General features: G+C 45.2%; 2 protein-coding genes across 12 annotated transcripts in view; one reads left to right on the forward strand and one right to left on the reverse strand.

The window, feature by feature from the left end:
• LOC6500647 (filamin-A) overlaps positions 1-21100 on the forward strand; it is a 36072-nt gene extending 14972 nt beyond the window's left edge. For 2 of the 11 annotated variants that reach the window (XM_014911162.3, XM_014911163.3), the window contains 16 exons: positions 1515-1659; positions 1725-2060; positions 2434-2448; positions 3608-3699; positions 3761-5053; positions 5108-5494; positions 5598-6164; positions 6467-7271; positions 7329-7781; positions 7858-7993; positions 10832-10912; positions 11030-11120; positions 17813-17953; positions 18019-18188; positions 18285-20316; positions 20378-21100. In XM_014911162.3, coding sequence (XP_014766648.1) covers positions 1515-1659; positions 1725-2060; positions 2434-2448; positions 3608-3699; positions 3761-5053; positions 5108-5494; positions 5598-6164; positions 6467-7271; positions 7329-7781; positions 7858-7993; positions 10832-10912; positions 11030-11120; positions 17813-17953; positions 18019-18188; positions 18285-20316; positions 20378-20562 — 6929 coding nt within the window. In that variant the 3' untranslated portion in view covers positions 20563-21100. Of the gene's footprint in view, positions 1-1514; positions 1660-1724; positions 2061-2433; positions 2449-3607; positions 3700-3760; positions 5054-5107; positions 5495-5597; positions 6165-6466; positions 7272-7328; positions 7782-7857; positions 7994-9977; positions 10116-10831; positions 10913-11029; positions 11121-13469; positions 13629-13956; positions 14306-16941; positions 17128-17812; positions 17954-18018; positions 18189-18284; positions 20317-20377 lie in introns of those variants that run through there. The other 9 variants (XM_044714357.1, XM_014911166.3, XM_014911167.3 and 6 more) reach the window with 7 other exon arrangements.
• Positions 20829-24409, reverse strand: LOC6499915 (zinc finger CCCH domain-containing protein 13). Its single transcript, XM_001953607.4, has 2 exons — positions 24189-24409; positions 20829-24128 (listed from the first exon to the last, which is right to left on the reverse strand). Exons 1-2 carry the CDS (start codon positions 24267-24269, stop codon positions 21171-21173), a joined length of 3039 nt encoding a protein of 1012 aa, XP_001953643.2. The 5' UTR covers positions 24270-24409; the 3' UTR covers positions 20829-21170.
• Between the last annotated feature and the right edge of the window lie 91 nt (positions 24410-24500).

Raw genomic sequence — 24500 nt, forward strand, 5'->3', positions numbered from 1 at the left:
GGTGTTGTGCCAAAAACAAACTTTTAACTTTGGGGTTGACAACCAGTTCCCAATCCAAGTTGGAGTTCCAGCCAAGACAGTTACCGGGCTCGTCGATTGGCATACCGACGTCTGCTGCCTAATTAGCCAAATCACATCTCCGGCTGTTTATTTATCCATCTTCATTTTTTCTTATGCCGTTTTAATTGCCGAAGCTGATGCTGCTGCTGCTTTCTTTTGGTTTTTGCCTTGGGAGTGGAGCTGTTGCAGTGTAATTTTTCATAAAAACAAATGTCAAAACGGGCTGGACTCCTCGCACAGATTGGCAGCTAATTCATTTGTCAAGGCATCGTGCTTAGGCCTTTAAGCTGAAAGTATTTTAAATGGCCAAGACGCAGATATGGCTGACAATTTGATGGCTTTTAGGGGCAAGACACTCGACCAGCCGAACAGCCGTCCAACCGAACCGGCTACCTCGTTTCAAGTAAACAAAGCCAAATTGCAAATTTAGCAAAAAGTGGTTATAGCTGTTGCGGGTGTCCAGTAAGTTGGCCATATCAGCGATCGTTTAACGGCTCGTTGGGCAACAAAACAAAGCATTTGAGGTAGAAAGCCGTGCCGGAGGGCAGACCCGAAGAAATGTAGAACATCTAGTACGTCAGTTGACGGGTCTGTCGTCACTTGGCCTATTCGGTTACCAATGGTGGCCAAGACACGGCTTGGTTAGCTTGGTTTTCCCTGTGGCAGCTTTCCCCCTTGTTGTGGATGGATGTGGAGGCGGAATTCCAAACCCGTCACGGTTCAATGCGTGCCAAATGCGATCGGAGGAGTAGAGGTTGCCCCGTCGGAGTGCCGGCTAATCGGTGATAAGTAATCAGAACCACGCCTTTCACTTTGCTCAGAGTTGCGCTATCAGAGATCCCATTATCGCGAACCAAAAGTCCGAATCGAAGTTCAATAAACCCCGACTAAACAAAAGACCCGTCGCTCGGCCATCTCGCATAAATGGTTTAGCATAACAAAAGATGGAGATGTCCGAGACGGAGGAGCAGGCTTTTGGCCAAGTTTAAGGTCGCGAAACGAAACCGGCAAGACGAGTTGATTGCGTGCATAATCAGCCCTGAACTTGACCGGCAGGAGGCGGCAGAGTGGCTGTAACAGTTAGCGGACATCTTTGCACATAATTGGCAGCTTGTCGAATGGCAACAGGTTTCCGCAGCAGTCTTGCAACATCATCAAAGTGTTGCCAGTGACAGATGGAGCCTGCGGCAATTGCAGTTGCGGTTGCAGTTGCATTTAAGATGCACTGGAAAAAGTATGAAGTTTATAGAGTTCTATTCTTTTCAGTTAAAATCTATGATAAGAAAAGGAAAATTAGTTCCTAATATATGCAGATATTAAGCATAAACCTGCATAGTTTTTTCTCTCTCTGTAAAAAACGTTAAGGCATTTAATAGACACATTAAGTATACGCCATGGTAACGGTCGGCATTCTGGTTGTAACCTAAAACTATCTTTTCTTCTCCACCCCACAGACTCCTCGGACATTGTGGACTGTAAGCTGAAACTGATACTGGGCCTGATTTGGACACTGATCCTCCACTACTCGATATCGATGCCCATGTGGGATGGCGAGGACGAGAAGCAGCTGAACGGATCGGGCCACACGCCCAAGCAGCGGTAAGAGAGTGCCTCCTACTTGCAATCAATACCCATCGCTACTAAATCACCTTGTTCCCCGGCAGCCTGCTCAACTGGATACACGCCAAGATACCCGACTTGCCCATCAATAACTTCACCAACGACTGGACCACGGGCAAGGCTGTGGGCGCCCTCGTCGATGCCTGTGCCCCGGGCCTGTGTCCCGACTGGGAGATGTGGGATGCCAAGGATGCCGTCCAGAACGCTTCCGAGGCCATGGGCCTGGCCGATGACTGGCTCAATGTGCGCCAGCTGATCAAGCCCGAGGAGCTGGTGAACCCCAATGTGGATGAGCAGTCGATGATGACCTATCTGTCGCAGTATCCCAACTCTAAGCTCAAGACCGGAGCTCCGCTGAGGCCCAAGACCAATCCCAACAGGTAAGAGAGGGTGGTAGTTGGTTTATAGAGGAACTTCTGAAACTCTTTGTAGAATCTGAAGTTTTCGATGTTCCTCTACATTGAAATCTTTTTAGAAAGAATACCAACGTTGTACTCGTAACTCTACTATTCTATTCAAAATTTAAGACTCATATCTAATGTATCTCTCCTCCTGGTTAATGCACTTCTCTGGTTCTAATCAAGACTCTGCCTTCTTTCTTTTCTCTTCTCTTTCTCTGAAAATCTTCCCCCCTTGTGTATTTTTTGAGCAACGTTTTTTAATGTATTGGATTTTGTTCTTGTTTTCCCCTATCCGATCCGAATACATAATATGTGTATATATTTATTAAATTCCTCAAAATGCAAAACTCAGCATTCCTCCGCCGCGGTAAGTTTCGGCATGCCTCTTCACTTCTTGTTCCACGTTCTTTTCCGTTCTGATCTGTTTTTTTTGTGGCTTTGGCCAACTCCGTGGTTTTGGCCAACGTTGCTTCCCGCTTGTTTTTCGGTTTTTAATTTATTGACTCTTTTTTTTGGATTTTCGTTCGGCTACTACTACTTTTTAAAAGGTATCTGTGTGGCTGTGCCTGCTTTCGATGATTTAAATGTTCCACCAGTTTTCGGTTACTTTTGTTTGAGGCTCTACGCTTCTGCGAGAGATGCGTATCTAAGTATCTAATGGATACTTCAACGCTGGCTGACAGGCTGCCTGCTGCTTTCCTGTTTGTTCTGTTCTGTTCTGTTCTGCTATGGTCTGTTCCGACTTCTTGCTGGCGGCTTTTTATTGCTGGCTACAATTAGCGCTCACTAAACGCATTCATCTTGGCCGACGCTGATTTAATTTGCTGCTTTGTTAAGCCACCAGATTGAGGTTGGGGTTTGTGGCGGGAAACCTCAACTGACTTTGAGTTTGTTAAACGCTAGACGAGCTACGAATGCTGCTTCATAAATTAGGGGAAACCATATCTGATAAATACTAAAGTTTCTTTTAATCAATGATGGATTACCTTCCTTATCTAATTATATAGATTCTTTGCGATTGATCTAAAAATAGTAGAGAAGAAATAAATAATTGTATTACACAAACTAATAACTAAAGAATGATGATAAAATATGTTTAAAATATTTCATATTTATGTTTTTTTGTAGCTATTTAACAAAGATATATAATTTTTACGGTTTTTGAAGCCTAAAAAGTATGCAAAAAAGTATGCTATAGAAAATGTTGTGTTGGTCTAGTACTAAAAACAGCCGCATGAGGTGGCGCCTCTCAGAATATTTGAAAAGCAATCTTCCGAAATCCTAGAATTAGCTTTAAATTCTATACTTTTTGTATATAATAGACATGCAATCTGTAGTTTCTTTATTTTAGTAGCTAGCCTGCTCATAATATTAAAAGCCATGCTTTTTAGAGCTGCTCGCGACGCATGTTCTTCGTTACAAACTGAATGATGTTTCTTTGTATCATAATTGGCTTTTTAGAGCTCGTCTGTGTAATTTTAATAAAATATATATAATTTTAAATATAACAACTTTTATCTCCACAGAGTGCGTGCCTATGGTCCAGGAATTGAACCCATTGGCCCAGTGGTCGGTGCCCCAGCCAATTTCACGGTGGAAACCTTCTCCGCCGGCAAAGGTAAGTTTGATTTGGAGATCCCTTCCATTCAGAACTTAATAACAAAATCTATCCCAACCAGGTGCTGTGGATGTGGAGATCCAGGGACCCAATGGCGAGATCGAAAAGGCTGATGTCCGCTTCAACAACGACAAGAACCTCACCTACACCGTCTCGTACATACCCAAGGCCGAGGGTCCTCACAAGGTGGGCGTAAAGTTCTCCGGACGCGACATCCCCAAGTCGCCGTTCCCCGTCAAGGTCGAAGGACATGCCGGCGATGCCTCCAAGGTTAAGGTTACTGGTCCCGGCATCCAGCCCAACGGAGTGACCATTAAGAAGCCTACTTTCTTCGACATACTCACCAAGGATGCGGGTCGTGGTGTGCCCGAGGTGATCATCATCGATCCGGCCAACCACAAGACCTCGGTGGCCGCCAAGGTGCGTCAGCTGGAGAATGATACGTGGCGTTGCGAGTACGTCACTGCTCTGCAGGGTCTGCATTCGGTAAACGTCTTCTACGCCGGCACACCCATTCCGAACAGTCCATTCCCGGTTAAGGTGGCCCCACTGTCGGATGCCCGCAAGGTGCGCGCTTCCGGCCGTGGCCTCCAGGCCACCGGAGTTCGTGTCGGCGACGATGCGGACTTCAAGATCTATACCGAGGGTGCTGGCGAGGGTTTGCCCGAGGTGCGCGTCATTGGTCCCGGTGGCATGAACCAGAACGTGATGCTGTCGAAGGTGGATGGCAACACCTACGAATGCCACTACTATCCCACCAAGGAGGGTCGCTACGTAATCATGGTCACGTTTGCCGGCCAGGAAGTTCCCAAATCCCCGTTCGAAATAAAGGTGGGCCCCAAGAAGGAGTCCTCGATTGTAGCCTATGGCCCTGGCCTGAGCAGCGGTGTCATTGGCTACCCGGCTGCCTTCGTGGTGGAGACCAATGGCGAGACAGGCGCCCTCGGGTTCACCGTGGCCGGACCCTCGCAGGCCGAGATCGAGTGCCACGACAACGGCGATGGATCCGCCCTGGTCAAGTACCTTCCGACCGCTGTCGGAGAGTATGCCGTCCACATCCTGTGCGACAACGAGGACATCCCCAAATCCCCGTTTATTGCCCAAATTCTGCCACGCACCGACTTCCACCCCGAGCTGGTCAAGAGCAGTGGCCCGGGGCTGGAGAAGAATGGCGTTACTATCAATCAGCCCACCAGTTTCACCGTAGACACCAGCAAGGCTGGCAACGCTCCCTTGGATGTGGTCGTCCAGGATGTGTACGGCACTAAGCTGCCTGTGGAGCTGAAGAACAACCCGGACGGCACCAAGAAGGTTACTTACACGCCCACTTCCGGAGTCCCCCACACCGTCGAAGGTGAGACCCTAAGCTTCTAGAGACAAGTGTATTATTAACGCTATTTTCCTTCAGTTAACTACGGCGGCGTCTCCACTCCCAATTCCCCGCATCGCGTCTACGTCGGCGTCCCTGTGGATGCGGCCAGGGTTCAGGCCTTCGGTCCCTGGCTACAGCCTGGAGTGCATCCCAATGTACCCACCCATTTCAATGTGGACGCCCGCGAGGCCGGCGATGCCGAGCTCAAGGTGAAGATCGTTCATGAGGAGACCAAGCTCGAAGTGCCCTGCCGCATCATCGACAACGAGGACAACACCTACTCCGTGGAGGTTATCCCGCCAACTAAGGGCGCCTACACCACAACCATGACCTACGGCGGCCAGAGGGTTCCTCTGGGACAGAAGGTCGTCGTGGAGCAGACAGTGGATGTGTCCAAGATCAAGGTGGACGGACTCGAGCCGAGTAAGTATCTACCGATAAGGGTGTCCATTTGATTCTTTGATATACTTGAGTACGTCCTGGTCTAAGTCCAAGTCATCATTTCATTCACTTCAAATCCAAAAAGCCGCGCCCCTAAATAGTTTACAGCAGTTCCGGATCATCACACACGGCCTGCCCAAGGCGGATCTGGCCGTGACGATAACCAGCCCGTCGGGCAATCGCGTCAAGGCCCACATCATACCCACGGCTGAGGGCTTCCTGGTCAACTTCACGCCCACCCAGCTGGGCGAGTATCTGCTGAGCATTTGCTTTGGTGGCACACCGATCACCCCACGACCCTTCCGGCTGCAGTGCCTCACAGGCAGCGACTCCAACAAGGTACAGGCCTTTGGACCTGGATTGGAGCGGGGAATTGTGGGCCAGCCGGCGGAGTTTATGATCGACACACGGGGTGCCGGGCAGGGGGGACTGGGTGTTACCGTGGAGGGTCCCTGCGAGGCAGCCATTAACTGCCGGGACAACGGCGATGGCACCTGCAATGTGGCCTACCTGCCGACCGAGGCGGGTGACTACACCGTCAATATAACCTTCAACGAGCGCCACATCAACGGGTCGCCATTCCAGCCGCTGATTGTCCCGGTGCCGAACCTGAAGAACACCCGGGTCAGCGGCATCGGCATCCAGCCGCATGGTAGGCTATGAGCGGAGTTCCAGTTGCCAGTTTCCAGTTGCCAGTTTCCAGTTGCCAAATGCCAGTTGTTGCAGCTCTAATCCTCCGCGCTCCACTTACCACCTGATCTTGCCGCAATCGCCTCCTGTTCCCCTTTTAATGTTGCGTGTTTTTTATTTAAATTTTAAAACTAAAATAATGTTACAGCAGAAACTAATTAATTTTTAATCCATCCTCTAATTGCATCATGTTGATTTTGTGCCTTGTTGTTTAAGTGGACTTCTCTTATGTTTCAACTCAATAATTGGATGATTTCCATTTAGGTGTGATCATGAACGCCGCCACGGACTTCATGGTGGACATGAGCAATGTGGGAAGCAACATTGACTCCGGCAAACTGTCCTGCGCCATCTTCGATCCCATGGGCCATGTCCTGCCCAGCAAGATCGTCCAGGGACCCACCGACGACATCTTCCGGATCATGTACACGCCCTTCGAGGCCGGTCGCCACACCATCGAACTGATGTACGACAATATCCCGGTGCCGGGATCTCCGTTTGTGGTAAACGTGAAGAGCGGCTGCGATCCGTCGCGTTGCAAGGCCTACGGACCTGGTCTGGAGACGGGCCTGACCAACCAGAAGAACAAGTTCACTGTGGAGACGAAGGGCGCCGGAAACGGCGGGCTCTCTCTGGCCATTGAAGGGCCCTCGGAGGCCAAGATGACCTGCACGGATAATCGCGACGGCAGCTGCGATGTGGACTACTTGGCCACGGATCCGGGCGAGTACGATATCACCATTCGCTTTGCCGACAAGCACATCCCCGGCTCCCCGTTCCGCGTGCTCGTGGAGGAGACGGTGGATCCCACTAAGGTGAAGGTCTATGGACCTGGCATTGAGCACGGCCAGGTGCGCGAGAGCGTGCCGACCTACTTCAATGTGGATGTGGCCGAGGCTGGTCCCGGCCGCATCGCCGTGAAGCTGACCAACTCCGAGGGCATTCCCGTGGACAACTTGCGGGTGGAGGACAAGGGCAACAGCATTTATGCCGTGCATTATGTGCCGCCCAAGGCGGGATCCGTTCTCACATGTCAAGTTAAGTTCTCCGAAGTCGAAGTGCCATGCAGGTGAGTCTTTCCAACTTATTTTTAGAAACATTTTTGAAAAACAAGTCCCTTTTTTAGTCCTTTTGTGATGACCGTTTTCCCCAAATCGGAAGCCACCAAGGTCAAGGTCAAGGGCGTCAATGAGAAGAAGAAAACTCCCGCCTCCCTGCCCGCCGAATTCGAGATCGACACAAAACAAGCCGGCCAGGCCGACATCAATGTGGCCATCAAGAATCCGAAGGGCAAGCCGATGCAGCCCCGCCTCGAGGAAGTGGCCAGTGGCACGTACGTGGTGTCCTTTGTGCCGGACGAGTGCGGAACGTACCAATGCAGCATCAAGTACGGCGACAAGGAGATCGAGGGGTCGCCCTTCAAACTCGAAGCATTCCCCACCGGCGAGGCCAAGAAGTGCAAGCTGGTGGAGCAGGCGCCCAAGATCCAGCCCTCGGGCAGTCAGTCGCACCTGAAGGTGGACGCCCGTGAGGCCGGAGATGGTGCTGTGACCTGCAAGATAACCAACAAGGAGGGCAAGTAAGGATGCTAAGGATAATACTTGTTGGCGAATATTCTAAATATGATAACTTGTATTTTTGTGTCATCTTTTTAGCGAGATTGTGGACATTGATGTGATCGAGAAGGACGGCTTCTTCGATATCCTGTACGCCCTGAACGATCCTGGCGACTACGACATCAATGTGAAGTTTGGCGGCAAGGACATACCGAACGGCAGCTTCTCCATCAAGGTAGCTTCTCCATGAACCACATTTTAAAATACGAATCTATCGTTTTAACCAAAAAACAGACACAGCCAAACCTAGTCTAGTCACAAAATGGGAATTGTTGGAAATTAGCAATTATTTTAAGATTAAAATTTTAACTTAATCGTTTCTCTAGTCACCTAAGAACGACTGCAGCGAGATTATGGAGCTCAGTCCCTATTACATCAATGTCCTAGTCAAGTCCATTGTCATTGTTATGTGTTTGTGTTCTGTGCGTTCCCACAAGAATTAATTTTAAATCTTATGTAAATTCCTAATCGGATTTCCTTAATTTCCTTAAGAGAGAAAGAATCACGCAAACAAGAGTGCTCAGCCAGAAGAAAACAAAAGAATACGATTTAAGTGCAACATTGTAAAACATGACTACATTAAAAAATAAAAAAAAGACCCTAATACAAATGAAACAAATTTTTGGTTCGCCCGCCAAAACCAGCTCGAGAATATCATCAGCTCGAGACAAAATTAATTGCATGTAAATTGTTTCGTTCTCAAAATTATTTCTGCTATGCTAAATTGCAATTTGCGCTTTGTTTTACACTATGCATTTAATGAACAAATTATAATTGTTAATGCTTCTTTTGTTTTTAAGTTGTTTGTGTGTGTTCTTTGTATTTGATTGGAGATTGATCCGAACGCACTTAACACAACACATTAAACAGTCGAAATGATGGCAACCAATCGAGTACTACACTTGGTGGCCCTAACTCGAAGCTTGAGCCCAAAATGTAGAAAGATATGTATTGATTAATCTCTGGATAATTGCTAATTTAACAACAATATTCTATACCTAACCCCAAGTAGAGCCTATACTTTGCACTTGCCTAAAAATCTTTTTCAGAAATGGTACTGTACTGTAAGTAGAATTCACGTGTCGCCTGTGCTGACAACCTGAAAAATTAAGTGCCATAAATATTGGCCCCGAATCATGCGACCTGACAGCTACAAGAACAATGCCCATCTCTCCGAGATAACTCGGATACGGATTCGGATTCGGGCATAGTGCCCAGAATGAAATACTTTTTCCTGCAGCTGCGTGGTGGATTCGTGCTCACGATTCGTGAACCCAAGATTAATTGAGTTGTCTGTTGTTTTCGCACAAAATTTATGTTTAACAGATTTGCACAATTAGCCGGCTGAGAAATTAATTTTATCCACATTATTCAATTGGTTTCAAAAGGGAAAAAAGATCCTCCCAGAGGCTAGAATCTAGAGGAAAGACAGAACTTCACCATGGAAATGTCTACGTGATTTGACACACATGCTTCAGATCTATTTAAGACTCGTGTGTTTTTATGAAATATTTCAATTGTAAATGAATTATAATATTTCTTTGGTGTAAAACATAAAACTGAACGCGTTGTTCTAGTCAAAACAAATTAAATTGTTCTATTAAACTACAAAATTAGGCTGCCTAAAAATACAATTAGCAGTGAGGCATGAGATCGCTTCATTCTATATTCTTGCGAAATTCAATCCGATTTTGAAATTTAGAAATCAAGTTTTTCCATCAAAGTCTCCAAGACTTAATTTATAGTTTTAAAGAAACCCTTTTGAGATCTTTACAGGGTGCTTTGTAAGACACTTTACCCCAAAAGATCTCTCCCCCAAATGGCATTTTATTAGACTACGCCTCTGTTTGAGTATCTAAATGATTTCTGGGAGGGGCGGTGATGACATCCCACGCTGATTCAGCATGTTGTTGCTTTAGTTTCTGTTGGATGCTTTCGGCAGGTTGCAACAAAATCAAGGCACTGAGCTGCACTGAACTGCCCACTGCAGACGGGAGGCATATGAAAAAGAATTTGTATGGCGAGCGCACAAAATTCGCAAGTAATTAAAATAGGAAAACGAAATTATGTATAATGAAAATGGCGCAAAGTGTGTTGTGCTGATTTCAGCTGCCAACGCCAACGTGGAAGCCCCATAAAGAGTGGCGAGACATTAGTGGCAGATAGCTAGATAGCCAGCCTGCTAGCCAGCCCGAAACTAGTTGGCCACTATCCGCCGGATCTTAGTCATATATTGTCCTGTAGTCGTCGTTGACGTGATCGTTTCGTCGCAGTGGTAGCTGGAAGCAAAGAATTCGGTTCGCAACTCATATATTAGACTCTAGAAGTCAAAAATATTATTATAAATATAGTGAGCTATAGAAGGAACAACTGTCGGCCACTGGCAATTCGATTTTCCTTGCTGGTCCATTGATTGGCCGTGCATTGGCGTACTTCTTATTAATAGCTCAAATATTTTATAGCGATTTGTATCTTTGACTTTTTCGATTTGGCCACGGATACCAAACGGTGTGCACATATTAATTATACCTATATTCCCCACACCAACACGTATTGGTATTTGCCTTCATTATGAAGTGCTTATGTAATGTTCTGCCATCGTGGAATTCTTTTGCACAATCTCTCGTGTCCGCATCAATCAATTTCACTTCCTCTCCAAATCATTATTTTGCTGATTGGTGTATTATTGTGTTGCTATCCATAGCTTCACACTTTCGCAGTTTTTCGCCCATCACTCATTACTCCGGATTTTAATAATAAGCAGATCCCTATATAAAGCTGCCACAAAACACGATAGTTCTTCACAGTATTCGGATCTGTTCGCAAGTGCAAAGTAAATGGGCTCCCAAGTAGTTCCCGGCCATTGTTCTCATTCTCCAGAGTGCCGAATATAATTATATTGGATATCGGCTGTAAATTGGAGTGTGTCTGTGTTATATTTGTTCCGAATATTTGAACGATCGAAATGGATTTCGGAATTCCTAATTTTCAATTTTGTTTTTATTGACCTCAGGCTGTCGAAAGTATCGAACAATATTCGCATAGTGAGTACATCGAGGAGCACACGACCAAGGTGGTGCAGCAAACAACGCAGGTGAGTGGGTCTTCCCATCGTCTCTAATCCTTACTATACAAGAAGGGAGTTGTATGGTTTAGGGATAATTTGAAAGAGTATTTAAGGTAATAGCAGAAAAACACAATACTTTTTCAGAGCGAGCTTGTGAACGGAAAATCTGAGATCACATACCGAAGTGTTGCCTTCGAAAAATTGCCACTTCCCACGACAGGCGGTAACGTAACAGGTATGTATGAGAAATTATTTTACAAAAACTAGACTAAAGTTAATTATTTATGAAAAAAAGACACCTCTCCGTTCTAAGACATCCACACATTTAATTAAATTCAAAAATGCATAGTTTATTTAATCTAAAAAGTATTTATGCACCATTACGGCTGACAGTTTGTATCTCATAGTTTGCAGCGAGAACTAGTGCAGGAAATTATATAAATATCAGGACAGAAGCAGCCGAAAGGTGGGCTATTGTCAGGCCAAAGTATACGGGTGTCGTAAATCTCTGAAATGTATACAGAAATATAAATACCCAACTATATATCACGGGGCTGTGCTTGCGATGCGGCGCATTTAGATGAGACACCATGGACAAGTGGCAACGCACCCCTGTCATGGGGGCTGGGAGAGATCGGGCATCGGGCGTAATATTTTTTTGGGATATAGACGTCGGGCAAGTGACGGCTTATCAGGCTAAACGCTGACAGGCGACAACTTAATTAGACTGCCCCGTTCGTTCTGGGAGGTCTCTAGTATTTCGACTGCATTTCATCGTCATTTTTCATCTGCTGGTACATTGTTTTTATCTGGCTCGTGGGAATTTTCTTTTGTTTGGTGTCATTCCAAGACGTTCATTGACTTGACCACTTGCTACTCGTGTGGGAAAGTAATTGGGTATTAAATTTTGGAGGTAATTCCTCCTGCTCTGTTAATTACCTAAATTTATTTAGCCATGTTTGGGGACTGACGACCGATTTACGAGTTGCAAATCGTTGGACCGCAATTTAATGAACATTTTCAAAATGATTAATGGGCTTTCCACTCTCGGGGCCGATAGCATATTGCACTTTACTCTCGCAGCGCAAATATCTATTCGATTTTTCACGCTTCCATGCAATTTTCGAACATTTTCCGATGCGGCAAAAAGTGGATCCTGGCCGAGAGCCGAACCCCAAACACTACACACCATCATTAAGATCAGAAGATGCGACGTTTCATTTGGTGGTTTTTTCAATTTTTTTTTTTCAATGGATTTTAGAGGTCCCCCTGTTTGGGCCACGCCCCCCGGGCCGTGGGAGGCGGAGATGGGTGCGGTTTTGGTTTTCCTTGCCGCGCTCCATTTGCTTTGAAGATGGTTTATTGTAAATGATTCGTTTTGGCCAATTGACACAGATTTGTTGCGCATTTGTTGCATTGATTTTTCATAGGCCGTCAAATGAAAGGGGCCTATAATTGCCATCTAACTGCTGGGCGGCGGCTTTATGGCCTCCTTATTCAACTGGAGAACGTAGAAATGATGGCCCACACAAATTGGCCCACAAAATAAATCACTCGTTTATTTTCGTACACATTTATTTTGATTAGTCAATAATCGCTGCCAAGTACTCATCTCGGACAGATGATCAACATCTACAGAACTTTGATTGATTTTCGCCAATTGCTTGACAGTAGTGTCCCAATCGGGCCATCCTCTATCTGGCCGTTTTCAATGGCAACACAAATTGATTTCCAATTGCCAAAATCCATTACATAAGTATGGGGATAGAAGCGTGCGGCCGAAAGCCCATCCAATGGAATGCTTCCAACTTTTACGACTCTTGTAGGATCGGTCCATAGACCGATTAATACGACATAATACGGATATAGAAACGAGAAATGATTAACACATTTTCGGCATACCGACAAGACTATATTTGTATTCTATGGATTTTATTGCCGCCGATCGCGCGTTGCTTTTTTTCCACGCCAATAAAATAAAATATAGAATATTGTCTATATGCTATATGCTATTTTTAAACGCATCCCGCCGGTTTAATGGTAAAATATTAATAAATTCTATGTCGTCTGAGCTGCAATAAGTAATAAATTTCATTTCCCTGACGATGATCATCCATACATATCCATAAAAACGAAAAGTATCTATAGGCATATAGGAATGAGAAGTGGTATGCTTTTGACCCAAAGTTCCAATTTGCACCTTTCGAGTTCGAAATGGTATTCGAAATGGCAACTGTTAAACCAATACCATCGGCCTCAAATTTATGTTAATAAATATATAAAAATACATACGAATATGTGCGAGATATAGCCGCAAATACACACATCAAAATTCATAGATTCGGGCGCATAGCAAATATTTCCAATTTTCTATCTTTTTATCTTTTATATGTCGTTCATTGGTCCGTTCTCCTGTCTTATAGCGGTCGGCCATATTTTTCGAAGATCGGCCATTGTATCTGTGTGAGCGGAATCGGTGTATGGGAGTATGGGTGCTGCTGCTGCTGCTGCGCTGCTTTTGGGCAACCATGGCAGCAGACGCATCTTGGTGGTAGGAACTGATGTGCTTTCATATTTTTTTGGCCTTAATTTCGATTTGGAACTGTCGATGTTCACTTGAAATCGGGACGTGGAGACGCGTGGACCTACAAAACGTCGCTGGCAATTAAGAAACAAAACGTTCGCTAACCAAATGACACATAAATTAAACAAATAATAATATTCAAGTGCATTGCAATCGAGTGTCAGTAAAGTAGTTAAGGACTCCCTACCAGGATCGAGCAATCAGGGCAACAAAATATTACCAATAACCAAAAAATCGAAGATTTTTTTTTTTAATTGTCAATACCATTATATAATCAGACTTTGTCGATTGCTATAAGAGTTCAATAAATTTTTTGAAATCACTTTCAAATTGATCAGATTTTTTGGTTTTTGGATTAACAAGGATATGCAAGGACTGAGTTTTTAAAGAACTTGTCGCATATTCTTGCTGTTTCTCTGCTTTTGCCAAATCCAATCAAATCGAACAAGTTTTTTCGTTGTTAAATTAAATTATTATAAATTTTAAGTGTCTTTATTTACAAAAACCAAACCCAAACTCCAAAACGCGCCCGATTCCCGCCGAATAAAAATAAATAATTTATTGCAAAATTTGACAAACTTAATCCAAATCAAATAACGGGAAAATGCACTTCAGTTGGTTGACGGAAAAACCACCCACGCCGCTAGCCACCTGGGCCGATCATTCATATTTCTTTCGACCACAATACTATAAGGTGACCGTCTCCGAGCGCGATCACGTGGAAAAGACGAACGTTTACTTCAATGAGACGATCATACCGGAGAATCAAGGACTAAATGGTTCAGATTTTATGCCATTGAATTTCAAATCATCGTTTTCAATTGTAACACATCAAGGTAATTTTCTCTCAGTCACCAATAAAATCAGTTCTCGAAGGGCTATATGGAATAATACTTTTGTGGACCCGTTTGATTCGGTTTTGACATTCTGCCAAATCGAAATGACGTCCATAATGTCACATGCAGTCACCGAGAAATCCTGACTAAATCGCAAAGAATGTTTCATTTGTGTTAATGACAAAACTGACACCAAATTCATATTCGCATTCGGATTTTTAATTCTATTCGGTCAAGCGCCAGTCAGGCCCAGTCAGGCCCACACACATAAATTTGTGGCCAGGCTATGTTGTGGCTCCTCCTTCTGTGTCGGACTGGGCAGAGAATTTTGAATTATTACCGAAAAGTCCCCCGGATTTTGGGTCCACCTCCTCGGGGCCTCCAAGGCCCCATGGGGCATTTGTCTGCAAATTATATTCTATGATTTATTATCAGAATATGCAACAAAGCGTAAAATTCGTTTGGCTTCTTCCACATGCGATTTCTCAATGGTTGCCTGCAACGCGCCGTGATGATAGTCTACACTGCTGAGCAAGTTTTGTTTAGTTCTGGGTATATTTCTAAAGAATAAACTATAAATTTACCATATAAAGTTGATATTTTTGAGATTATGTCACTTAAAAACAGGCAGTATATTTACCCTTAATTGTAGACTATATTTTTTTAAGACTTTAAATATATAAAGATAAATAGCTCCTCCAAAGTTGTAGAGAAAACTTAAGCTTACGATACTTAAAGATGAGAAATATGGTTTTTATATTATTTCCCCCCTTATTTTAGACTATCCTACAAAGAATTTAAGGTTTTTCGGATAATTTCACCTCAAAACTTACAGCAGAGTTTCCTTTATTTTGCTGACTTGTTTAATAATTTTATTCGCTATGCGCAAATGGTAAAGTCTTGGCGATATATTGAAACCCTGCTTGTGTCCGCTGGCCCCCCTTTTCCGGCCCAAAGCGGCCTGAGAGTCATTAAATCTTTCATTTGTATTGCCAGCGTCCATTAGATGCCAAAGATGCCACTGCCTCTGCCACTGTTGCTGCCTCGGCCGTTTTTCATGCTTCAATGGGCGGCGCTGGCAGGTGATCGCGTCGAATGGTGGGCCTCCAAGGGGGGCTGGTGGGTCCGGGCGGGACGATGGACGACGGACAGCAGCAAATGTTCAAACATAAATAATCATATTTTCATTTCTTCGATGGGGGGCCGGAAAGGAGGCGGAGGAGCGACTCACGCACAGTAGATATAGCCGTCTTGGCAGCAAACTTTAATACGTTCAATTTCTTATACATTTTTTATGTTTCACCCTGACTTCCGTCAAAAAATGCACACGCACCGACACAATATTTTATCGTTAATGTGCCAAATTCTATTTGAACAAATTCCGAGCTCCTCTTTGAATTCTTTACATGTCATTAAAATCAGGAAAGCGAACAGCTGAAGACAACTATTCAAAAATGTGCAAGAATGTTTCATTAAAAAATTGGTGATATGCATTTTTATTGTTTTGGGGACACTTATTATAATTAGATTATTCTACCAATTACTGTTTGATTGGCTTTGCATTCGGTCCTTGAGTCAGCCCATAAGTTGGCTATAAATTTTGCAATTCTTCGCTTGGCAGCTTCTTGAAAGACACATTCGCATTCTTCTCTGGCAGCCATTGTCTTTCAATGTGTTTAGTTTTTCTTAACATTTTTTGGGGCGGGCACGCGACACGCTCCCCTGATTTATCTCTGTTTACCTAAACTGTTTTCTTTAGACATTTGTATTTTGTTTAGATTTCCCAAATTTCCCATCTTCTGGCCAGCAGAAAATCTCATTAATTTTGACGGATCAGAGCTGGGCAGAGAAGAATAATTCGGATGGAAGTAAAAAGCTTAGCAGCCACTTTGAACATATTTATGATAGTTTCGACATCGTATATTTTGGAAATTAAATGTTTTTTTAATAAAATCCAAATTTATGCTTAATAGTCGTAGGGAGTGTCAGCATATGACTTGTCTGTCTATAATTATCTTAAAAATATACTGAATAAATAACTAAACGATGAGTGAATAATAAATTTGATTTCTAACTACAAATATATAAAAAATGGTATCCACATGATTCACTATGTCCTAATTAATTTTGCCCCCCTCCCTCAATAAATTAGTGGTATATTTTCAGCTACTTTTTCAACAACAGAATTTCTGTTTTTAACTAATGATACCCAGCGCAGTATATACTGTTTTGACAGACCCGAAGCTCAAAGGAATGTCTCTGTGTGTATCTAAAATATGAATATATAATTCCTCTTCCCGAATTTATAAATATCATGAATTAAATATAAAATCAGACACGTGCGCGATAAAGTCTTTTGGCTTCGATCTTTCCAGCATATAGCCAGATATCGGAGTATAAATAGATTTTTATGCATTTTGTGACATATACTTGGGGCGAGGGTGGTGGTATATAGGATTAGGTATATAGGTGTGTTCCTATATACGATTCTATGTGGACCATCCACATATGTGAGTTGGGAACATAAAAAGTGTGTCCTATATTTGACCTCAACGCAGTTCGGGAATGGTGTTGTTTTTATTTTTCTTGCTTGACGGCGTGGGAAAGTATAAAAGCAATTGTAGGCGTTGGTTGAAATTTCTTTGGAAAGCCACAATATTACTAGCCACTCAGTCGGTGCACAGCATTCGTTCAGTTGAGAAGTGATCAGGACTCCGGGTCCCCTAAAACAAATAAGAGCATAGAACTATCAAGGACACTCTTGTCCCAACCCAACTCAAGCATACATATATTTGTGGGTGTGTCTCTCTAGAAGTGGAAAAGTATGTTGAATATTGTGAAATAAACTATAATTAAGTCGGTTTTATTGTGAATTTAAATGCCATCTTAGTTATGTGATATCCTGTTTGGAAAACTTAAAAACTTTGGAATGCCTTGGATGTCAAGAAACATTTGTTCCAATTAATTTACTTTCTTGGTCCGATACAAGAACAAAATCATCCTCTTCGATTTGAAAAAGAACTGTGCAAAGAACAGAAATAGATTTTGTGGAATAAAAAATGGCTCGCAAATTCGAACATAAAAATGAAATTATGATTTTTTCAAACTTGTGGTCCTCGCCCACGCGAATTATTTGAAAAATGCGATGGTGACATAATTCAGTGAATACAAAACACATCCATTAAAATCATTTCCAAAATAGAGTTCTCCATTCAACTATTTTTCTGAGCGGTACTGTACTTATGGTAGTCGAAGAATAGAAAGAGTTTTAAAGTTAAAATTAAATTAACAATAGAATTTATTCAATACTATTTTAAAAATATATGAGTTATATATCCCAAATCTTGTGAAATTATGTTTCCAAAAATAAATAATTGTTGTTGATAAATATTTATAAACTTTTATAATCGTGCGATGATAGAAAGAATGTGTTGGTTCCTTTAAAATAAATATTTGTGTTAAGCTATTTAATCACAGTTACTAATGCCACTTTATTTTATCCTTTAGCTGAAGTCAGAATGCCAAGCGGTAAGGTAGACAAACCCGTTATTCAGGACAACCGTGACGGTACCGTCTCGGTCAAGTACGATCCCCGTGAGGAGGGATCCCACGAGCTGGTGGTCAAATACAATGGAGAGCCCGTCCAAGGTAAGCTGGTGGATGACAAAGCATAGCACTTTAGAAAATATTCTGATTACTGGTCTTCGATGCAGGTTCTCCCTTCAAATTCCACGTTGACTCGATCACCTCCGGCTATGTGACTGCTTACGGACCTGGTTTGACCCATGGTGTGACCGGCGAGCCGGCCAACTTCACCATCTCCACCAAGGGAGCCAGCGCCGGTGGCCTGACCATGGCCGTCGAAGGACCCAGCAAGGCGGACGTAAGTGTTATTATTTGTAATTTATTAAACAGTTTTATGAATTAAAAGAACAGTCAACATTATGTTTAATATTTCCATTTCCACTTGTTCTTATAGATCAACTACCATGATAACAAAGATGGCACCGTGTCCGTGCAATACCTGCCCACTGCCCCCGGCGAGTACCAGGTGTCGGTTCGCTTCGGCGACAAGCACATCAAGGGATCGCCCTACTTTGCCAAGATCACCGGTGAGGGACGCAAGCGCAACCAGATCTCGGTCGGTTCCTGCTCCGAGGTGACCATGCCCGGCGACATCACCGACGATGATCTGCGCGCCCTGAACGCTTCCATCCAGGCTCCTAGTGGCCTGGAGGAGCCGTGCTTCCTGAAGCGCATGCCCACCGGAAACATTGGCATCTCGTTCACGCCCCGCGAGATCGGCGAGCACTTGGTGTCGGTTAAGCGCCTGGGAAAGCACATCAACAACTCTCCCTTCAAGGTCACCGTTTGCGAGCGTGAGGTGGGCGATGCCAAGAAGGTCAAGGTCAGCGGTAACGGCCTGAAGGAGGGTCAGACCCATGCCGACAACATCTTCTCCGTGGACACACGCAACGCCGGATTCGGTGGTCTTTCCGTCTCGATCGAGGGTCCCAGCAAGGCTGAGATCCAGTGCACGGACAAGGACGACGGCACTCTCAACATCTCCTACAAGCCCACGGAGCCAGGTTACTACATTGTCAACCTGAAGTTCGCTGATCACCACGTGGAGGGATCCCCATTCACCGTCAAGGTATCTGGAGAGGGCAGCAACCGCAAGCGCGAGAAGATCCAGCGTGAGCGGGATGCCGTCCCCATCACGGAAATCGGCAGCCAGTGCAAACTGACCTTCAAGATGCCCGGCATCACCTCCTTCGACTTGGCCGCCTGTGTCACCTCACCCAGCAACGTGACTGAGGATGCCGAGATCCAGGAGGTAGAGGATGGCCTCTACTCGGTGCACTTTGTGCCCAAGGAACTGGGCGTGCACACCGTCTCGGTGCGCTACTCTGAGATGCACATACCCGGATCGCCCTTCCAGTTCACCGTGGGACCGCTGCGCGACTCTGGCAGCCATCTGGTCAAGGCCGGAGGTTCTGGTCTGGAGCGTGGCATTGTCGGCGAGGCGGCGGAATTCAATGTGTGGACCCGCGAGGCTGGCGGTGGCTCCCTGGCCATCTCCGTCGAGGGTCCCAGCAAGGCCGATATCGAGTTCAAGGACCGCAAGGACGGCAGCTGCGATGTCTCGTACAAGGTTACCGAGCCAGGCGAGTACCGTGTGGGTCTGAAGTTCAACGACCGCCACATCCCCGACTCGCCATTCAAGGTCTACGTCTCGCCGGATGCTGGTGATGCCCACAAGCTGGAGGTGCAGCAGTTCCCCCAGGGCAACATCCAGGCGGATGCCCCCTACCAGTTCATGGTGCGCAAGAACGGCGCCAAGGGCGAGCTGGATGCCAAGATCGTGGCTCCCTCCGGCACGGATGACGATTGCTTCATCCAGGTGATCGACGGCGAGATGTACTCGGTGCGCTTCTATCCTCGCGAAAACGGTATCCATGCCATCCACGTCAAGTTCAACGGCGTCCACATTCCGGACTCGCCGTTCAGAATCAAGGTGGGCAAGGATGTGGCTGATCCGGCCGCTGTCCACGCCACCGGCAACGGACTCGACGAGGTGAAGACCGGACACAAGGCCGACTTCATCATCAACACCTGCAACGCTGGCGTGGGAACTCTGGCCGTTTCCATTGATGGACCCTCAAAGGTGGCCATGGACTGCACGGAAGTGGAGGAGGGCTACAAGGTGCGCTACACCCCACTGCTCCCGGGCGAGCACTACATCACGGTCAAGTACAACAACATGCATATCGTGGGCTCACCCTTCAAGGTGAACGCCACCGGCGACAAGCTGGCGGACGAGGGCGCCCAGGAGACGTCGACTGTAATTGTGGAGACGGTCCAGAAGGTGGCCAAGGGCGGCAAGAACACTGGCGTCCATCTGCCCACCTTCAAGTCGGATGCCAGCAAGGTGGTGTCCAAGGGAATGGGCCTGAAGAAGGCTTACATTGGCAAGCAGAACCAGTTCAGCATCTCGGCCACTGATGCGGGTAAGTTGTGGGATGATCATGACCACATGTCCTGGAGGCTTACGTTCTGATTCATTTTCAGGCAACAACATCTTGTACGTGGGCATGTACGGACCGAGGGGTCCCTGCGAGGAGTTCCACGTCAAGCACGCCGGCCACAACAACTACAATGTGCAGTACCTGGTGCGCGATCGTGGCCAGTACGTGCTGCTGATCAAGTGGGGCGAGGAGCACATACCCGGCTCCCCATTCCAGATTGATGTGTAGAGGAAGGAGCTGGGAAAACGAGGATATAGTCACGTGTAGATATATGCTTCGCATGTGTATGTGTGTGGGCGCGCATGTTCCAGGGTTTAAAAGTCGTGTAATTTCTGTTTTATTTTCTCATCACTTAACCGATACTTTTTGTTTAATTTTAATTTCTTAACCTTTTGATTCATTATCAGCGTTCTTTAGGTAAGATATTTTTTGTTATTTGTACATACATACATGAAGGGAAGACGAAGACGCGCCATTTTTTCACATCTTATCTATTGAGAAGTTATTTTATTTTGTTTTCTTGTCATTACGATACGATTTAACAATAGCCAATACAAATTTTGGATAAACTAATATGGAAATGAGAACTTAAACACCACTTTGACACACCAGAATTTCAATTACAATGCGAATAAATCTCTTAAACAATTATTTTATACTTAAGCATACAAATTTATGATGATTACAATAATTATGACGTATTATGTTTTTCTATTATCACTATCGACATGTAATTTACGTGAAATAAATCAAAACTCAAAAATAATTCTTAAACTGCTTGTTATTAAACTGTTCTAAGGATAAAAGGCTGTGTCTCACACAGAGCTTAGCTTCAGCTAGTCCTTCTCCAGTACACTGTAAACCAATCCATATCGCTGAATGTTCTCGAATATGTCGTCATCGCTGTCACTGGAACTGGATTCGAGTTCGATGTTGGCCACGGTCTGAGGATCGTTTCGGGCATTAAGGATGGCGCTCATCTTCGGAGTGGGCTGGTAGTAAACCGAGTGGCTGCCATCGAAGCTCTTGCTGCCAATGTGATACTTGAGGTATTTGCGAGCAAACCGCTCGCCAATAATCCGGCCGAGACCCTGCTCGGTCAGAGTGTAGGTACTGGAACTGGCCTCCGACGTGGGGCTGTGCAGCAATATGCCTTGCTTGGTAATCTTGAATGGCGGGGGCTTCAATTCGGCCGTGGTGGAAGTCACAGCCGTGCAGTCGGCTTCGCCGTTGGTTGTTGGTTTCTTGTTACTCAGAGTATCATCCGAGCTGTCCAAACAAATGGCCGAAATCTGCTCCGAACTGGTCACAGAAGCGGTCCTTTTCGGGCCCCGCTTCTTGGGCAGAACACGCTTGCAGGCAGTGTCGTTTGCTAAAGCTGTTGAGTTGCAGGCCACGCTCTGGTTGCTGAAGGACCCCTGTGACTGGTCTACCGGCGACTGAGATGATTGATTTTGTGTGCCAATTCGCTTTAACTGATCCTCCTTGAATGATTTCTTCGACAAAAGGAGGGCTTTCTTCAGATCCTCGTCGGATTCTGATGTTGGGTCCAAATCTTTCTCCTTCTTTTTATTCAACTGAGACTGAGATTGAGAATCCGGGCTTATGTTTCGTGGGCCTTCAGTTTGCGGTGTTTTAGAATTCTTTTTGACTTTTGCTGTCGATTTGGATTTTGGTTCTGCCGGATTCGTCTTTTTGGACAATTTTGAATTGCTCCTGAGTTTTTTACCCTCTTCAGGTTCCTTGATCTTCGTTTTGACTTTATTTTCTTCATGAGGTCTTTCTTTTGTTTCGAACTCGTTTTCATTCCGGGCACGACTGTCCTCCACGGGCTCTACCAACGTCGATGAATTCTTGGTTTTTGGTTTTTGATTAAATTCAGCAAAACTAACCAATCGCCTTCGTGGTACGCCACAAGATGCTTCGGAAGACTCTTCATTGGATAAAGACCTCTTCCGCTCTGCGGTCCTATTGGTATCCTTCTTTCCATTTTTTTGTCTTCCTCGTGACTTGACTTTATTTTCGTTCTGGGTTTCGTTTTGGAACGACAAGGTTTTATCAAGAGGCTCCTTATTTAAGGACTTAATGTGAGAAACATCATCGGGAATTCGAAGAGAAATGGTGCCTGAACTTTTGTCGCCAGGTTCCAAAAGCGTTGAGGATTTTCTCGAGGAAATATGCTTGGACTCGGAAAAACTTCTTTCTTCCATGTGTTCGAAATCGGTAGAGTCCTCATTAAATAGGGGTTGACCTTTATTAGGAGTCGGCAACCCACTGGAGTCTCTCTTCCTCGGCGTAGCGGATGAGATTACGTCTTCTTCAATTATTTTGGGCAACGTTTTCGTTGGTTTTTGCTTTGTGGTTTTTTTCGACGTTGAAGAAGACTTTTGGGATGATTTCGAGCTACTTTTTGGAGTGGTCACTAAATTCTGGGTTTTTTTATGCGCCTCGAATAACGTATTCTTAGATCGTGCGACATTTCCGCCGGAAGAATCGTCATCCGATGAGTCTCGTTCGTTACAGATTGCTTTTAATGATTTAGAACTTGGAGTAACTTTCGATTTGTATGAATGATGCGGATGGCTCCGGTATCGATCCGATAGTGGAGTAGTTCTTTCAACAGGCACTTGCTTGCGACACTTTCTTGGCGTCTGCATCGGCGGCAATTCCAGCGGACTGTTGTTCTCCACAATCCACTCCTCCGTGGAACTGTTGGAAATGTGCACAACTTGGGAACACAGCCGATCGCTGTTGCAGCAACTGCATTCGTTCTCGCGCACGCGCGGCCGTATGTCCAATTCCGGGCGGTGATAGTGACGCAGGTGGTGAAAAGAGCGTGAAGCAGGATGCATGTATTCCTCCCTGTGTCCTCTATAGGAGCAGCACTGATAGCTGCTCCTTGATAAAGCATATTGTCTCCGGCAGTTGCGACAGTCACAGCCCCCAAAGGAGTGTTCATCCTCGTCACTAGAGGAGTCGAATAACGAAGAGTCGGCTCGGCGCTTGCTCAGATGCTTGCGCCGAGAGTGGTGCCCACCGACACTGACTGAGAGGCGGCAGTGTCGTGGACTGGATGTCAGGTAAGCCAGGTGGCGCTCTTTCTCGCGCCGTCGGTGCAGCAGGGCTTGCATGTGGTGGCGATGCTCTTGTTCGTCATCATAAGCGTACTTGGCCCTCAGCTCGTCCCGCTTGTGGGAATGTTTTCTGTACATCTTTATGGTGGTAAGGTTGGGCAGCTTGTTGGTCATGCAACGACGGCTCTGCCGTATATAACGCGCCGTATCGATTGAGTGCAACGACTCGTTGTCACTTTGGTCGTGATCACTCCATCGCGGCTCCCGCTCATGGGGATACCGATGGTATTTCGAAGGCACAGATTCTTTCCTCTGTTCGGAGGCTTTAATGTAGACGCTATTATGGCGCTGCATCCACTGTCCTACATGCTTTTCAATTTGGTTCTCGTCAAAGGTATCCAGGATGCGGTCCAGACCCGCCTCCTTCCACTTGCGTTTGTGCTCCTGAACGATGGGAATTGTCTGATTGAGAATCTCCTCCATTTCGGCCTTAGCCTCGTTGTCTTCTCCGGCGCACAACATAAGAGTCAACTCCGCGGCGCTCATGTTGGCCGTGACATTATGGATGTTGCCAATGTCCACATTGGCCTCCTGATCGTTGTTATCCTCCAGCGCCTCTGCATCCGAATCGTTGGACTCCGGATCTTCGCCCTCGTCCCGAAACACATCCTCGAAGTCTGCCGCGTCCAGTTCTTCTCCGTCATCTATACTTTCGAGGTGCTGAAGAGTCGACAATTAATAGAAGACGCCAATAGAGATCACTGTTTGAGGAGAACTCACATTTAGGTGGCTGGCCCATTTCTTTGAGCGTTGAAAAGTGAGATTTTCTAATGTTTCTTCGTTTACCAGTGCTTGCGACATGGTCAGAGTGCATTAGATTTCGAATTATATGGAAAACAGTTCAATAAATTGAAAAATAAAAAAAATAAAGCGCTATAAAACATGGCCGAGTTGCCATTGGTGTGACCGAAGTCTGAGCGCCAAATCATGCTACACAAATTATATTGGGGAAATTTAAAAAATAAATCTTATTTCTAAATATTAATATAGAAAATAAATTAAATAAAATCGCCGATTGTCAATTGATATTAT

Source organism: Drosophila ananassae, chromosome 2L, assembly GCF_017639315.1.
Source record: "Drosophila ananassae strain 14024-0371.13 chromosome 2L, ASM1763931v2, whole genome shotgun sequence".
Lineage (NCBI taxonomy): Eukaryota > Metazoa > Arthropoda > Insecta > Diptera > Drosophilidae > Drosophila > Drosophila ananassae.